Source organism: Jaculus jaculus, chromosome 13 (genome assembly GCF_020740685.1).
Source record: "Jaculus jaculus isolate mJacJac1 chromosome 13, mJacJac1.mat.Y.cur, whole genome shotgun sequence".
NCBI classification, from domain to species: domain Eukaryota; kingdom Metazoa; phylum Chordata; class Mammalia; order Rodentia; family Dipodidae; genus Jaculus; species Jaculus jaculus.
Window position 1 is genome coordinate 36,757,674 of NC_059114.1, and position 17,551 is coordinate 36,775,224.

Here is a 17,551-nt window from a genome sequence, read left to right on the forward strand (position 1 = left end):
TTAGGAAAATAGTGACACTTTTTTGAAGTATATATAACTCAGACTATGACATACCTAGACAAAGATATCAAAATCTTATTAGTGTGATTGCAGACTCTCCTGTGTATCTGACATATGCTGGGGCAGAGATGGAGATCAACATGTGATAATCCATCCCTCCTTTCCAACCTCACTCCATGAGCTTGGCCTGTGGCTTTGAAGTGAGCTGTCATTAAGCTTTTGGAACAAATAAGAAATCTTCAGGGTCATTGTCTACTGAAGAAAAGAATGAAGAAGTCCCTCAATGAAGACATAAAGACCCTTCTGCCTGTTCCCAAGCTGGTGTACATTGGATTTTGGAATCAACCAATGGTGATATTTTTGTGGCTGTAATTTATGTATAATTATGTACATCAAAGGAAAGCTTGTTTGTCAGTTCATTTCTATAGTTCATATTCAAATATCAAATAACAGCAAGTGAGTCACCACTTTTAATTTTCATTCCATAACACAGGTGTTGAATGAATAAGATTTCCTTTGTTTGAATTAAAACAAAAAGTAATATATCAAATGACTAAATGGAAGGTCCTGTGAGTATGTTTATTTATGTAACATTGAAATATCCTCTATGTTTCACAAAAACACAAAGTTTTTGTCCCTTCAGTATTCCTTATATATTTATTTTAAAATCCTTGTATTCTCTATCTTTCAAATAAATGCCAAGTGGAAAGGTTTTTCTATGTTAATTTAGAAAAATATAAATGCTTATTATAGTGTAAGCTATTCTTAATAGTCAAGCTTGGAAATGGCAGAGCTATTTGAGATATTTTTTGGAGGTTAAAAGGAAGCAAGAATTTTCTAGACTTTGCATTTTATCTACTTAATTACATCCCACCTTTTGATTATAATCGCTTCCTATCTTTATACAAGTATTGGGGACTATAAAGATAAATAAGGCATCATCTCTGACATAAATGAGTTTAGCAAGTAATAAGCAAAACATTGAAAAGTAATGGTAGCAATAGCTATCATGTAATTAACTTACTTTGTTCTAAGAGCTTTCAATGAAGAGTCTTACTTAATCTTCAGTGTGGTCACCACTCTTAACTCCCATCTATACTGTGTTTTCCCTTCTCAACCAGTTTATATCTTTGTCCTTGAATTTCTTTCAGCCTTCTTAAAACTCTTGTTAAATTGTGCAATCTTCTAACCCTGTCTGCACATAGGAAGATGTTTCTGACTGAAGGAACATCCATACCATGTTACTGCTGTTTATGAGTGTATGGCCACTATTGAAGAAAATCCTTAGTGTTGCCAGGCAATCATACCCTTAGCTCCCCAGTGATGGAAAATGACTTTATACCAACTCTTTTCTCCTATAACTTCCAGTATCTTCTCTCCTAGATAGTTTTAATGGATGGCAGAAAAAACAGATGTAATTAGAAGACAAGATCCATAAACTATATTCCTGAAACATGCCTCTCTACCTGTCCCAGTACCAGTGTATTTCAGTGACTGTGGAGGAACCACTCAGGTTCCTAGCTTAGGTCAAGCCTTACACTGGACACTAGATGTCACCTGTTTAATAACTTGCCTATAGAAATTATTTCATTTCTTCCTCCATCGATGGAATATTTCCTTTGGTATCCAAATATATTGTTTTTGTTGAATTGGAATCTGCTTCTTTCCCCTATTTTCATTTATGGTGAAATCATTTGGAAGAGCTGTCTGAATTAGATGGCTGTAGTTCCTTCCTTGATTTTTCTCCTGAAAAGCTTTGAGCTCATAGTAATATGTAAACTGCTGTGGCTCATATTAGCTACTCAGGAAATATTCCTTGAATGAGTATTTGTGGCTTAAACCTAGAGCCTTGCACATGCTAGCAAATGCTCTGTGCTGAATTATCCACAGCCCTCCTTGAATAATTTAATTCACCCTCACATATCCAAAACATAAAAGTTCCATGTAACAATGTGAGATAGCCATTAAGATGTTTATTTTAAGCTGGGTGTGGTGGCACATGCCTTTAATCCTAGCAATCCGGAGGCAAAGGTAGGAGGATTGAGGTGAGTCCGAGACTACCCTGAGACCACGTAGTTAATTCCAGGTCAGCCTGGACCACAGTGAGACCCTACCTCGAAAAACCAAAAGAAAAAAAGAAACAATGTCCATTTTGTGGGCTGGAGTGATGACACAAGGTGATACATGCATCTGAGGTTCGTTTGCAGCGGCGGAAGGCCCTGGTGTACCCATTCTCTCTCTCCATACCCCTCTCAAATAAGTAAATGAATAATAATAAAAAAATAAGTTCATTTTGTAACTAGTCTGGTCAAGGTCTTTTTGACCTTGACAGTGTTTTCATCCACTGGGAAGTTAATTCTCTACTTTTATCTAAAGACTTTGGTCTTTTTTTTTAAAGTGAGATCATTATCTGCTTCAGAATACCATACCCTCATGGTCATCTTACTCTCTCTCATTCACTTCCTGGGTCATCTCACCAAGCCCTGTTGCTTTAAATGACATCTATAAGTTAGTAGCTCCTGGGTGTCTGTCCTCTAGTCCAGATCTTCCTCCCTGAGGTTTCTCATTTCAACAACTGCCTGAGAAACATCTCACTTAGATGCTTGATAGGAAAGTTCACAAACATATTTCTAGCCTTTTCCCTAATCTTGTTTCTTTTGCAAACTTCCCTATACCCAGTTAGTACACTGGACTGCATGAGAGATGATGAAGAATGTCCCTCTACCTTCTAAGGTTCACTAGAAAAAATTGAGAAAGTTATTGGAAAAAAGACACACATTTATTGTGTGTGTATAGGCAATCTCATAGCATTATTATGCACCAGCCCTCCATTATTCATATGATTATTCTACAGGGGAGGAGGGAGGTAGGGATGTTCAGTATTCTTAGAAAAATATTAAGTGATTTTAGGTGAATCAAATGGGCTTGGAGAATATTAATAATGGGGCATCTGGCCCACCAAACAGATGCTGTAATGTTATTGGGGCTGAAATATACAAATGTGTGACAAAAGTATCCAGATGCACTAATAAAATTTAGTGTTTCTTCCTGTGTTGTGGGTTTCATCTTCTCTGGTTAATGAAATTTAAGTACAAATATTGAAGACAATTGTCTTTATCTTGGAAGAGCTGGTCAGGTGAGGAAACTTTGCAGAAAGCTTTCCATATGCCAACAGAGTGAGAAGCAAATGAAGTCAGAGGCACCTCTGTTTGGATGTAGGGCCTGAAACCAGTCACAGTGCCAGTCTTTGGGTATCATTTTATGAGTCCTGCCAGTACCTTTCACTTTTGTCGAGTTGCTCAAAGTAGAGAAAAACTGAGAGTGATCCATGATCCTCTTTCTCAAACCCTAATTGTCTGCATCAGCCAACTCTGAAGGTTTTACTTTGAAAGATACTGAATATGTGACTGTTTTTACTGTTCTACTGTGGCCACTTGGTCCAAGCTACCATCACCTCAGTAAGTCTTTGGTGATTCCACTTTATTCTCAGTAGATTTAAAGAACTTCCACTTTCTCTTTCACATCTCGAAGTTGAACTGCCATTTTAAATACTACATTTTATATTTTGTATTCTTGACTCATATCTTTTTTTCCCTAGCATGCAAGCTTCAAGGGAGCAGAAATTTTGTGTGGTTTAAATATGTGTGTTCCTAGTTCATAGTATTAGTTCAACTAAATAACAAGTCATTGTAAAACTACTGTGAGGCAGCTATTAAGAGCTTCACTTTAACAATGAGGAAACTAAGGCCCAGGAAGTATCCATGAACTACTGAAGATCACAGAAATAGGAAATGAGTAAATTCGAATATGGACCAATGTTCCTGTTGCTCCCAAGTCCAGATCCTTAAATATCACACCCTTCTGGCTGTAGTCCATAGTTTTCCCTTGGAACTCAATATCAAGTGTTTTTTAAATAAGTTCCTAATTGAAGACAAAGCTTTTGATCTTCCCTGAAAGCTTTGATGTTGGCTTCTTTCAAATCCGCATTCTCCTAATCAGTGTTCAGGTACTAAATATATTCTACCCAGCCATTCTTTGCATGATGTATTGCTGTGGAATTTGGGGGCTCTTTCATGTTAGCAAAATGCTTTCCATCATCTTGAATTCACCTGCTCCGAATTCTAGAATCAGGAAACCATAATCTAAACCACAGAGAAGTAAAAATAAGTATTTAAAAATCTAGATTGCAGGGCTGGGAAGATAGTTCAGTGGGTAAAGTACTTTCTGTACAAACATGAAGACCTGAATCCAGATACCTAGCACCCACATAAAATTCAGGAGTGGTCTGTAGCCAGGCGTGGTGGCACACGCCTTTAATCCCAGCACTTGGGAGACAGAGGTAGGATGATCACTGTGAGTTCAAGGCCACCCTGAAACTACATAGTTAATTCCAGGTCAGCTTGAGCTAGAGTGAGACTCTATCTTGAAAAACAAACAAAAAAAAAAAAAATCAGGAGTGGGCTGGAGAGATGGCTTAGCCTGCAAAGCCAAAGGATCGGGTTCAATTCCCCAGGATCCATGTAAGTCAGATGCACAAGGGGGCACACGCATCTGGAGTTCTTTTGCAGTGGCTGGAGGCCCTGGCTCACACATTCTCTCTCTCTCTCTCTCTCTCTCTCTCTCTCTCTCTCTCTCTCTCTCTCTATCTGCCTCTTTCTCTCTCATAAGTAAGTAAAATATATTTTTAAAGTAAATAAATAAAAGTCTGGAGTGGACAGGCCTGCCATGTCAGAACTGGGGAGGGAGGGGCAAGACGATCCTTAGGGCTTGCTGCCTAACTGGTCTAGCTGAATCAGTGAGTTCTAGGTTCAGTGTGATACTCTGTATCAAAAAACAAAGACAAGGTGAGGAGTGACTGAGAAAGTGAAACCCAATATCAACCTCAGATGCACACATGTATGTGCACCCACATGCATACATACATGTATACTTACATTCACACATGCACACCACACACACATATTGGTTAAATAATCTCAATTTTGATTATATGCCCTTTAGTTACATGGGGACTCTCCTTCCATCTACTTAGTCTTTCTTTAGATACATTTTTTTCAAATCCTTAGATTCACTTACCTAATAACTATTTAGCAATTGCTATTTGAGATATTCACCAATTAAAGCAGACACATTTTCTGCCCTCAAGAAGCTTACTAGTGAAGGCAGAAGCTAATCCCAAATTATAATACCTAATAGTAAAATAACATACCATGTACTAAAATATACTATGAAGATATAAAAGGCAGAGAAGAGGGCCAGCAAGTGACAGGTAGTATAGGGAGACCCTTTAAAATTTGGCACCATAATATTGTTCTTCTTGAAAAATCTAGGATCTGGAAAAATAATGGCCTGTTCTAATTATGAATCTTTTGGGACTGAAGTGGTAATGAAAGGTGGCAAAAAAAGGGGCCCACTTATAAAAAGTTGGTCCACTTAGCCAAAAGTAGCTGGTAGTAGCTGGACAGGAAGAAGCTTTGCAGACATAGAGGAGAACAGAGTCTGGATAAATGTACAGCAGAGAACTGACAGCATCTTCTGACAAATTGGATATGAAATTTCAGAGTGTGATTGATGGGAAAAAATCAAGGAAGGGTACTTCACCCTGAGGTATAGATGTTTAGGGGTATGGCAGGTTTAGTGGTCAAAACTAAGTTTCTTTTGGATTTTACTCTATCCCACTCTCCCTCTTTCACAGTTTCCTAAGATACCAAAAGCCAAATACTACTGTGTATCCAAGGAAAAGCATTCAGAGTCATTCTACTGTAGAAAACATCCACAGTGGTTCTCTTGGCCAGACATAGAGGAGGCTTGAGTTGATGGCTGCCTTTCTTATTCCTGTAATAGCCAGGGAAGGCTTTTTATTTTGCATCCAGTTCATCTTGAGGTTCATTTTGATTTAGGAAAGTGAAAGATAATTGAAGGGGATGTCACAGGAAAACTGTTGTATGGTTCAGATGATGGCAACGGCTGGTATGCATTCCTGTACATGGCCTGCCACAGTGGCCAGTTTCCAAGAACACACAACCATTCCTGTAGAGCACAATTCTCCTGCCTGCAAACCTTACCGCAACAGGTTTCCTCGAGCCATGTAATTTAAAACAACACAGACATACATAAAATCATCAAGTGATCAAAAAAGTGGCATGAATCTGCTTAGTAAAGAGTGTTGCAGGTTCTAACGACAGTAACAGAGGTGATAACTCAGTTGCAAGAATGGCAAGAAAAGCCATGAAATTAAAGAAAAAGAGAGGGCAAAAAAAGATGCAGTAGTATTTCTTTAAAGTTGTAAGCATCCAATACATATTTTTGTTCTTCTTAAGCAAAATTTTCATGATCTTTTCCAGCAAGTGTGAGGCAAAAAAGCCTATGGGGGGAAAAAAGAGAATTATGCAGTCTTTCACAGTATGTAATTAATTCTTTTACTTTGCTCTAAATATAATCCTACTTATTTGCATGTTGGTCCCAGAATGCTTTGTGATTTCACAACTCCTGGCTAGTGGTCTCAGCATCTATGCTTTAAGAACAAAGTAAAATACTTAGGAAGCATCTTTGACCCAGTCTTTTTCTAATCCTTTTCTTTTTTATTCTTCTTTTCTTTTTTCCTGTGTTTTGCAAAAGAGTACCAACAGTAACCTTTGTCTGGCATTTTTTCTTCCTGGCCAGAAATAAAGTGGAAACTGCTGCAGCTTTTCCTCTGAAAACTACAGTCTAAATTACCCATGAATAAGCAACAGCTTGGATTAACTCAGTAAAGATGGAGTGTTTAAGGGAGTTAGGGTGCCTTTTCATTATGTGACCAGCCTATTTCATTTCAGGTTTATGGAAAACCCTGGTTATTGTATTCAATACCCTCTTTCTGTGGAAGCTTTATATAGCTTCTCTATTGAAAGTATGCCTTCAACTTAATAGCAAGATGTGCAGAAGTGTGGTCAGAGGCCTGTCTTATAACAATGTGAATGCTGGATACCTAACAGATTTAGTCATGGTTTGTGACAGCTACAGAATGCCTGGTTAGTGGAACGTTAGGATCAACAAAGGGGGGTGGGGTAACAGGAGATTGTCTTAAAAGGATTTTATAGCTTTTGCATAGTAGCTAATTTTTTGTTGTTGTTTAAATGATATGTTCGGAATTATTTTCAAGAAAGCAGCAAAGAGCTCCTCCCCTCTGACCACCACTCAGGATCTACAGTGGCCTCTCCCATTTCATTTGGCTTTTTCACGTAGCCGAAGGACATTATATCCCAGCACCTAAAACCTAGGTTTTCGCTATAACTTGGGTCTGTCAACAGTGAACTCGGATTGTAAGCACACCTGGTTGTTTCTCAGAAGAAGCAATAGTAGTGCCATTCACACATCCATGCTTGCACACCAGGAACGTGCCAGGGCTTGCTTCCCACTGCCTCGCACCCACAGAGCAGTGCGAATGCTGTCTTCCATTGATTTTAAGTCGTCTGAATGTTTAGAGAAGATAACCAACCACACCCCTCACAGCTCCCCCGTCCCAATAATAAGTGTTTTACATTTTACACGACGTATTTCCACGGTCCGGGGACCCCAGCCGCTGTGCCAGGCTGCATGGTGTGCCCGGGTGGGTCAGCGCTCTCCGCAGTTTGGAGGCCAGCAGGGCGGCAGCGCCCAGCCCTGGGCTCTAACAAAGGCGGCGGCGCCACGCTCGGGCTGCGGATGGCCGAGGGAAGCGGGCTCCGGGCGGGGCGCCGGGTGTCTTGTCCTTCCTGAAGCGAGGCTGTGGAAGGTGGGCAATCCGTGCGGGGCTGGCGGGAGGCGTGGACGCTCGGCAGGGCTTGGCCCTGGGGCCGCGAGAGCATCTCCGGGAAGAGCTGGCGCGCGGGGGCTGCGGCGTCGCGGCTCCGAAAAGCCCCTCGCGCCCCCTGGTGGCCGTGCAGCAGGCTGGCCCCGCGTCGCACCAGCCCGGGAAAAAAGAAGTGGGTGAGGCAGATGCAGGGAGGAAAATCAATAGGGATAAGAGAAGAGGGAGGAGTCGCAGATCAGCCATTCTCCTCTTACGGGGTCCCAGCTGGCACCACAAAACAAAACAAACCAAAACAAAAAAATTTTTTTTCCCTAAGCCGGGGCGTGAAGACGAGCGGAGGAGGGCGCGGGCGGCGGGGGCCCGGGCGACGTACCATTGTCTGCGGCAGCCGCCCGCCGCGGGGGCCCGGAGGGGGCGGGGGCGAGGAGGCGGCGGCCGCGGCCAGCTCCATTCGCTCCACCTGATCTCGGGGCGCGGTGCGGAGCCAGGCGCAGGCAGCAGAAGCGGGGAGGAGACAGGCGTGCGGCCACCGCCACCATGTCCTACCAAGGCAAGAAGAACATCCCGCGGATCACGGTGAGTCCCCCGCCGCCCTCCGCGGCTCCTCGCCGTCGCGGGCGAGGTGCCTGGGATCCCGCCGACGTCCCGGCCGGTCCCGGGGGAGGTGGGATCCGCGGTCCGTCTGGCCGGCGCAGCGGGCGCCACGATGCCCGAGCGACCTTAGGGCTTGGGGGAATCAAAACAAAGAGGAAACCGAAATAGTGGAGCCGTGAACCTCGCTTTATTTGTCCTGTGCCCACCGCCAGGAGCACATGGCTCACGGCCCTCCGCAGACCCCGGCCCCGCCTCGGGCTCTCGTGCCTGCTGCAGGTAGACGAGTGCTTTTTATTGAAGGGTCCTTTTGGGCAAGGGACACAGAGATGACATTTTTCCCCCAGGGACACTGGGCGGCACGACCGCGCCCCTCCATTAGCTCCAGCCCTACAGCTCTGACTCCCGAGCCTCCCGCCACCGGGGCTCTGGGGTGCCTGGATGACCCACTGGTGCCCGGTCCTTCCGGGCCCTGTTTATGTTCGGGTTGCTTGGTGGCTAACGTAGCTGCAATGGGAATTACCAACTTTTTTTTTCCTCTTCACTTCAGTCGGGTTGGGTTACCTTTTGCATCGCGTCCCTAGCCCTCGCCCCGGGAAAGGCTGGGCTTTTAGGGCAGAATCCGTTCTCAGTTCCAGTCGTACGCTGAGTGCGCGGCTTGCAATTGCCATTGTGTGCGAGCCCGAGCCCGAGCCCGAGCGCGGGGCTGGCGCTGGGCGAGCCTCCGAGGCGGGCGGAGAAGGCACTGCCCCAGCAGGTACCGAAGCCCCCTCTTCAGTGGCCCAGCAGGGTGCTCTCTGGGCAAAACACTGCGCCCAATCCTGGGATTCCTCCCTCAGGTGCTGACTGGATTCGCCGTGTAGTGTAAGGGCTTAGCGCAGGTGGTATTAAAACAAAAATTCCGTGGGCGTTTGCTAGTTTAGCATGAAGCAATATGGTTGTACTTTGTCTATAGTGCATAGGATGGTGTCTCCCCCCCCCCCCTTTTCTCTCTCTCCCCCTCCATGCGTGTGTGTGTTTTGGAGGAATGGGTGGCTACTCCATCTTTGCAAGGCGAACAAAGGAAGTTATAGTTGGCCCCTGGGAGGCTCTGCAGTTGCCCCAGGGCAGAGCTTTACCTGCCACCTTGGTAATCGCTAGAGAGCTGCCAAGGTTTGCTGTAGGCCTGAGTCTGTTTGCACTTGCTCTCCCTAATACTTGGAGTGCCCTGTACAGGGCTGTCGTAGCTGGTGCACCGTGGCTAAGTGGGGGAGTCTCGCTGCAGCATCGGACCTTCTTCATGCACCTGAACCTTCCTCTGCAAAATGTGCCCCCCTCCCCTGTCCAGCTAGTCCCGGGGAAGAGCTGAGCTGAGTAGGTTTCCTTTTGCCTGGCAGAGGCTGTGGCATAAAGGGGTTCCTCCTTTAACCACTGTCCAACACCACTCACTTTCCATTCTTTAGGAAACATTGTGTGGCTTTCATATTATCAGTGTCCTCTGGGGCCAGTTGTCTGAATTGACATAAAGAAGGTATAAAAAAAAAAAGTCGGTTGGTACCACAGCTTAATTTTCAGTTATTTCCCTAATGAACAGGATAGAACTACAGTTCTCCTCTGGAAGTGAGCTGAATGCCCCTATTTACACCTATTGTGCGCTTGCCAAATCTCCTTTTGGGGACAGGCAGAGAACCAATTATTTTTTACCTTCTTCTCTAGATACAGCAATTGTTCTTACGGACTACGTTGTGCCATGTCACCCAGGGCCACACCCATTCTCCTAGGTATCATGTAAGCCACATTGAAGGGAAGAAAAAGGAATTTAGCCCTGATCTCTTGCCATAGGAGATTGGAATTTGGACTGAGCGCTAATGTTTGGGCAGGTTTGCCAGGGCCTCCCTTTTGTTTCTGCTTGGATGCTCCCTCTAGGGTATGCATTGCTTTTTCAGCGCCACTCTCCACTCTCCTTTCTCTGCGTGGGGTGTGGTGCTGCACAGCAGCCTGTGCCTGCAAACCCCGTCTGTGTCTCCAGTGGCCAGAGCAGGAGTGGAGAGTGCTTGTGGATCCTTCAACCCTGCCTGCCTAGCAGTCATTGTTAAAGCAAGGATCCGACAAGGAGGGGCACCGCAGGAGGTTGGCCTTGGTTTTTGGAGATAGGGAATCCGTTTCTAGATTTTTCTCATGCTTTGTGTGTATTTGCCTGAACAAGGATTCTTAGGATAAAATATTTCTATATGTTTGCCTAAGTATAGAAGATAATTATCTTCACCCCACAAGTGTTGAGGCACCCCTCCTAGATATAAGTAAATATAAAAATGTGTATGTCAATCTACCTGGAACAAAGTGACATTAAAGATGTAAATATAATATATAGCCACTACTATCAATATTGGTTCATTTTAAAATGCTAATACCCTGCACTGTGAATCAAATTTCATATACTCTTTCCTCTCTTCTGTCAGGGCAGCCCCACCCAGTCGCTGAAGTGTCATCATAAAGTGAGGCCTGAAGGGGGCAGTCTTCCCTGGGCCTGGCTGGCTCAGCTCCCTAGACACCACCTCCTGCCATCATTTGTACTTGGAAGCAGGTTTTTTGTTTTTCTTTGTTTGTTTGTTTGATTGATTTTATTTTTATTTCCTCCTTCCACCTGTTTTTGGTAATCTGAAAGCACAGCATTTTTACTTTCAGGTGTTTATTGTTTTCTCTGAGGGAAGGAGGAATCCTTATTGCTGGTGGTGGAATTGGCTGGGCCTCACCCTAATTCTGCATTGTTTCTCCTCAGGGCATCAAAATGAATCATTTCTTCAACCTCAACAAAAGCTGTTGAATGTCAGTGCTAGACACTGGCCATTCTGGGTGGTTCAATAGATCAGGACAAATTGCTTTCAATAATAACTTACACCTGTTGAGTGTTATTTTTGTGTCAGTTATTTCATTTTGTATCCTACAAGCATTGCCTTATTTAACCCTAGAATTAATATAATCCAAATGTTAGTGTACTTATTCACATTTTATGGATTAAAATCTTGAAGACTCTCTTGCTTTTATATTACATTTTAAAAAGCCAAAATATTTGAAGCAATAGCCACCATATCAATTTTGCAGGTAGGAAACTATGATAATTCCATTCATATGTTTTTCCTCTGATATAAACTACACCTTGAATCTGACCACAAGAGTAGAGAGACCACTACCACAAAGGTACTAGCACTTTATGTGAATTTTCTTATTAGTGTCCTTAGAAAACCACTTCCCAATTAAGAAAACTAAAACAGATAGGTCAAGGCAGTTATCTAGAGTCATAGAGCAAGAGTTTTGAGGAAAAAGTAGAAGTCCCATCCAGCACTTATCCAACTTCAAAGTCAAAGTCATCCTTGTACACCTGCTGCCTCCCTGAAGCACAGGCAGCTGAGCGTGTTTGAAACATGTGGATGAAGAGTTCCGGAATTCTCTTGAGGAGACAAATGACACAAAGTGAGCTTTTTTGCTACCAATAATGGATTTCTTTAAACCATCTTACAGACGTTTCTGCTCTGTGGAGGTTGGGCTATGTGCATGATCTTTGGAAATTGCTGGAAACCATAATTAGGAATACCTGTTGGTAAGTTCAGTATAGAGTATGGAGTGCAAGCTCGGTGACCTTATTATAAAGGCTATGTTGTGAGTGCTGCACATACCATGGAAGCTCTTTTGCTTCTCTTCTCTCTTCTCCTCTCCTTTCCTCTTCTCTCTCTTCTCTCTCTTTCTTTCTTTCTCCTCCTCCTTCTCTCCCTTTCTCCTCCTCCTCTTCCTCTTCTTCTTCCTGCTCCTCCTCCTCCTCTTCTGAGAAGTAAAGGGCTTTTATGAACAGGATGAATACACAGTCGGAATGTGAATCTGAGGAAGGAGTCAAGTTGATCCACACCTGCATATGTGCATCCCTCCTGCTTTAATGGGCTTCACCTGAGAATAAGGAGATGGCGAATCAGAGTTTGTAAGACAAAAAGGAGATATCACAACCTTACTATCCAAGTAAGGCATCTTGGAAGGGAAACTGAGAGTGAAAGAAGAAAAATATTAATCACGTAGGAATAGAAAGCATGTTAAATATCTGAGCATGGAAACCTTAGCTCAGGCCCTACCTGGGGCATCTTTTTTTAAAAAATATTTTTCTTTATATTTGTGAGCAGGTATGTCATCATTTCCAGCCAGGTTTTCTTTTTTTGAAGTACTAGCAAAAGTTCCAAGATGTATTAAGAACTCTGAATATTAATCACAGTGACTGAGCCAGCTGGGCACTTGGAGAAATTCTAGAGAACTAGATTTCCTGAGATAATTCAAAGTCTATGTGGCAGAACTATGGTATTCAAATAACATTTCCCTTTCTCATCCCACTGCTCTATTGGTGGGATAAGTAATTATATAACTAATCTAATTTATGTATAAAAATTTCAACTACTTTGGAATTTGGAAACTAATAAAGGAATACTTGGCAAATGTCTGGTTTGAAAGGAGAACACTTGGGAAACTTTTTCATGTCAGTTTTTCAAAGATAGAAATGTAAAATCGTTCTCTTGCCTTAACTATGACAAATTGTTATGCAGAATTGCACCTGTCATGTGTTTCTGACCATCTGATAGAGGTCATCAGATCACCGTGGGATGGAACCATGGCCCCTTCTGAGTCAAAGTTGAGTTGCACTGCACTGTTTAGCCATCCAGACCAGCTGCAGCCCAGAGTGACGCGATCCTGAGTCCCCTCCCAGCAGTCCTTCACAACTCAATGCTCAGTTATGTGTTCTCTGCCCTTTTACTCCGTGAAGGGAAAAGTAAAACTGAACTTGAAAGTGAATTTTAAAAAAGCCTTTGTGTCCTACAAGGCCCTTTGTTTTCTGCCTATTGGCTTATTTTATAGAATCATTTTATCTTCTTATTACATATAGAAACCTGAAAAATATTTATAAGGGTAAGAATGTGTTCTCAGGGTATAAATATGCCCATGTTTGATTCAGTTAGCCCCTTTTAGTGAGAAAGGGACCTGGAGTTTGATGTGTTCTCAGCTCCTAGGAAATGCTAATAGAAGAACAAAACTAGTGAGACTTTTTTTTTTTAAATTTTTGTTCATTTTTTATTTATTTATTTGAGAGCGACAGACATAGAGAGAAAGACAGATAGAGGAAGAGAGAGAGAATGGGCGCGCCAGGGCTTCCAGCCACTGCATACGAACTCCAGATGCGTGCGCCCCCTTGTGCATCTGGCTAACGTGGGACCTGGGGAACCGAGCCTTGAACCGGGGTCCTTAGGCTTCACAGGCAAGCGCTTAACTGCTAAGCCATCTCTCCAGCCCTAGTGAGACTTTTTAAGTCCTTACAGCTTTCTCTGACTCCAGCTTCCCTCAGGACAGGGGGGCCACCTGTAGAAAATACACAGAAATATGCTTATCTGAGAATCTTATGCTGTGAAGTCCCTTTGTGTGTATGTGTGCATGTGTGTGTGTGCATGTGTATATGGCAGAAGATGAATTCAGGTGCCTTTTCTCAGGTGTTGTTTTGAACCAGGTTCTCTCACTGGCCTGGAACTTATCAAGCAGGCTAGACTGGCTAGCCAGCAAGTCCCAGGATCTGCCCGTCTCCACCTCCCCATCCCTGTCATGTTGATGTGGATTCTGTAGACTCACAGGTCCTCAGACTTGTAATGCAAGCACTTTACTGACTGAGCTATCTCTCCAGCCCTTGAAGTCCCTCTTTCACCAAATCAAATTCAACATGTCTGTTTTAGTATATGAAACACTTTTCCCCAAACTAAAGGTAGTATGGTAGCACAAAATGAGCTCCTCTACCTAGCTCTTATTTTGGTCTCAGTCCCTTCATGAAATACAGTATGCCCAGGACTTCTTTTTAAGCTGGGTATGGTGGTGCAAGTCTTTAATCCCAGCACTCGGGGGGCAGAGATAGGAGGATTGCTGTGAGTTCATGGCCACCCTGAGACTACATAGTGAATTCCAGGTCACTGTGGGCTAGAGTGAGACCCTACCTCGAAAAACCAAAAAAAAAAAAAAAACAAAAAACAAAAACCCAAAAGAAAACACCAAAAATAAAACAAAAACAAAGAATATGTCTTTTGTTAATTATATCACAAGAAATTCTTGGGGTAGGACAATTGAGCTAAACACAGTTAGCTATTGTTAATAGCTACCATTTGGGCTGGAGAGATGGCTTAGCAGTTAAGCGCTTGCCTGTGAAGCCTAAGGACCCCGGTTCAAGGTTCCATTCCCCAGGACCCACGTTGGCCAGATGCACAAGGGGGTGCATGCATCTGGAGTTCAGTTTGCAGTGGCTGGTAGCCCTGGCATGCCCATTCTCTCTCTCTCTCTTTCTCTCTGCCTCTTTCTCTGTCTGTTGCTCTCAAATAAATAAATAAAAACAAACAAAATTTATAAAAAAAAATAGCTACCATTTATTGAGTACCTCAGCACAATTGAGATTATCCCAATCATCTCCACACAAACTACTTAGATTATTTCACCTCACAATAACACTTGTACATGAAATTATGAATCAATCATGAAGTTTGCATTCTAGGGGAAGGATCAGAGAGATGTAAATTGACTAAAGTCACATGTGTATATAGCAATCCCTCAAGATTATTCTCTCTAGAGATGAAATAGTTTCCTAGGTAACAAAGCAATCGCTTCAAGACAAAGGTAGCAACTGTCTCTCTTCATCACTTTCAGTGGTCCACACCTGGAACTCACAAATGTGGGCCTGTGCTCACAGCTGGGGAAGGTACAGGGCTGGGCTGGGTAAATGCATCTCATCATGTCAGAAGTATGAGTGTGTGTCCTCCTAACCATGGTTCATGCTCCGCTCCTGCCAGCTGTCTGAGTTTCCTCCTGGCTTTTGCCCAAAAGTTTGTAGAGTGCATGGTTGAAAAGCAGATGCTGTTTTTCTACCTCCTTCAGTGCAGATCTGGGCCCAAGGCCCCTTCTCACCCTCTGTCCACGTCCTCTTCCCAGACATGGAAGAAGCCAGGCTCTTCCCATCCAGCCAGGCACAGGCATACCTAGTACTCTGAGCCAGATGGGATTGGTCCACAATAGAATGGTCTAGACACTTACTTGGGACACCTGAAAATCAAAGACACATTTTCTCATGGCTTACTCCTTTTTTTTTTTAATTTCTGAAAGTACTAGACAATGTGATATGAAATTGAAGTAAGATTATCTTAAGGTATTATTAATTAACCCCAATGCTGGGGATACAACTCAGAACCTTGTGCATGCTAGTCAAGTGATCTTCCATTGAGCTACTCCCTCAGCCTAGATTTTATTAATTTTATTTTTTGTTTATTTTTATTTATTTATTTGAGAGCGACAGAGAGAAAGAGGGAGAGAGACAGGGGGAAGAGGGGAGAGAATGAGTGTGCCAGCACCTCCAGCCACTGCAAATGAACTCTAGATACATGCACCCCTTTGTGCATCTGGCTAACATGGGGCCTGGGGAATCGAGCCTCTAACCTTAACCAGTAAGCCATCTCTCCAGCCTTTATTTTTAAGAGAGGCATCCCTTAAACTAGGAGAGTAAGAAACCCTCTTGTTTATGGTACAGGCCTGCTCTTGCCTCTAGTTTACCTGTGACTTTGGGCAACCCTTAACTATCCCTTTCAGATTCTCTACTGATAAAATGAGAGTGTTGCACTCTGTGATTCCTGAGGTCCTTGCCACTGCAAATGACCCTGTGGACACTTCTTCATTCAGTTCCAAGTTCACAGAGAGGAGTTACAGGCCCTTCCTTTCGGAGAAGCATGAGCAGGGGGGAGATGACTGAGAGCAACAGTTGTTGGCTTCAGCTCAGCAGGTCCAGCCAACATCTGTGCTGGATATAAGGGGGTTCTGGTTGCTTTTTACCCTTCACATCCCAGCCTTTTTCATATTCATGGACTGCACTTGGTCAACAGACTGTGCACAAGAGCAATGGAGTAATGATGATTTATAGGTCCTCCTTACCAGAGCTTTAATACTAATTAAAATGAGGTTATTAAAGTGATGCCATGATTCATTTGCTGTCACAGACAGTGTTTCTGTCAGAGAAAGCTGCCATTCATAAAAGCACAAAGGCAATGATTGCCCCAAATCCGGACTAGTCAAACAAATAAGCAGACAGGAAACAACTCTGTATCTGTATATGCTTAAGCTTTTTTGGACTGCTCTTGCCAATATTTTAAATATGATGGCTGCCATCCAGTGGAAACAGCCTACTCTCAAAAGCCTAGGAATGTCATAGTTTCTATGTGAATTTACCACTGAAGCTCTCGTGCTTATCATTGGCTGGCACATATTAAGGCAGTTTGTTCTTGAGCATCAGACACCCTTTCATCGACACCTTTCTAGAATATTAACTTGTAAAACATAAGAATAAGGCCTGACTCTAAGAAACTGGTGTCAGATCACTAGACGAGGAGAATCTCGGCAGCAGCTTAAAAGAACAAGCATGTTATTTTAGTCCAGGGCTGCCCTGAGCAAGGGTGCCAGGGAGCCCACCATCATGTGTGCTCCTTTCTTCCCTGGCCTCCCTCCTCTCCTTCCAGATTCTGCATCTGAGCTCATTCTCCACTTATTTCAGGGTGCTATTTGGGTACTTAATTTGCAAATAGACACATCATTTATCTCACTATAAATGACTTAAAAGAACTTATACAGTCTTTTAAGTCTTCTTTTCAAATAAAGAAAATTGTCAGCATGACTCTGAACCAGGATACAGCTTAAATCATAAGTGAAGCCTCTTTCTGATTTTGTACATAAACTATAGTGTCATTAGAGTGATTTGCAGCAAATAGGCCAGTTGGCCTGCATAGAGCAAATTCAGTCTCTTAGAAATATTAGCTAAAGAGAAAATCTTTACTCTTCCATGTTAGAGTTGGACACTTAAGTGGACTGTATCACATTTGTGTGTCTCTTACTTTTACTCACTTGTCAATTTCATGTGTTAGTCACCTTTCATACTGCTATGACTAAATTCCTGACAAGAAGCCATTTAAGGGAAGAAGAATTATTGTGGCTCACAGTTTAAGGGCATAAGGTCCATCCTGGTGGGAAAAGCATGGTGGCAGGCAGTTCTGTGGTTTTGGGGCTTACAGCTTACAGCTGTAGCTCCCTTACTTCCTCATGTCTCAGCAGAACAGAAGAGGAGTGCCAGTCCTTATCTGTCTTTCTTCTTCCTCCCCTTTTTATTCAGCA

At 43.2% G+C, this 17,551-nt stretch overlaps 1 protein-coding gene across 2 annotated transcripts in view; it reads left to right on the forward strand.

Moving 5' to 3' along the window:
• The window catches only part of Dpysl3 (dihydropyrimidinase like 3), a 101,370-nt gene that overhangs the window by 29,505 nt on the left and 54,314 nt on the right, over nucleotides 1-17,551 (forward strand). The window contains exon 1 of one of the 2 annotated variants that reach the window (XM_004664736.3): nucleotides 8,198-8,347. The exons of the other annotated variant lie outside the window; for it this stretch is intronic. Within the exon in view, the coding sequence (XP_004664793.1) occupies nucleotides 8,309-8,347 (39 nt within the window). The 5' untranslated portion in view covers nucleotides 8,198-8,308. Of the gene's footprint in view, nucleotides 1-8,197; nucleotides 8,348-17,551 lie in introns of those variants that run through there. 2 annotated transcript variants of the gene reach the window in all.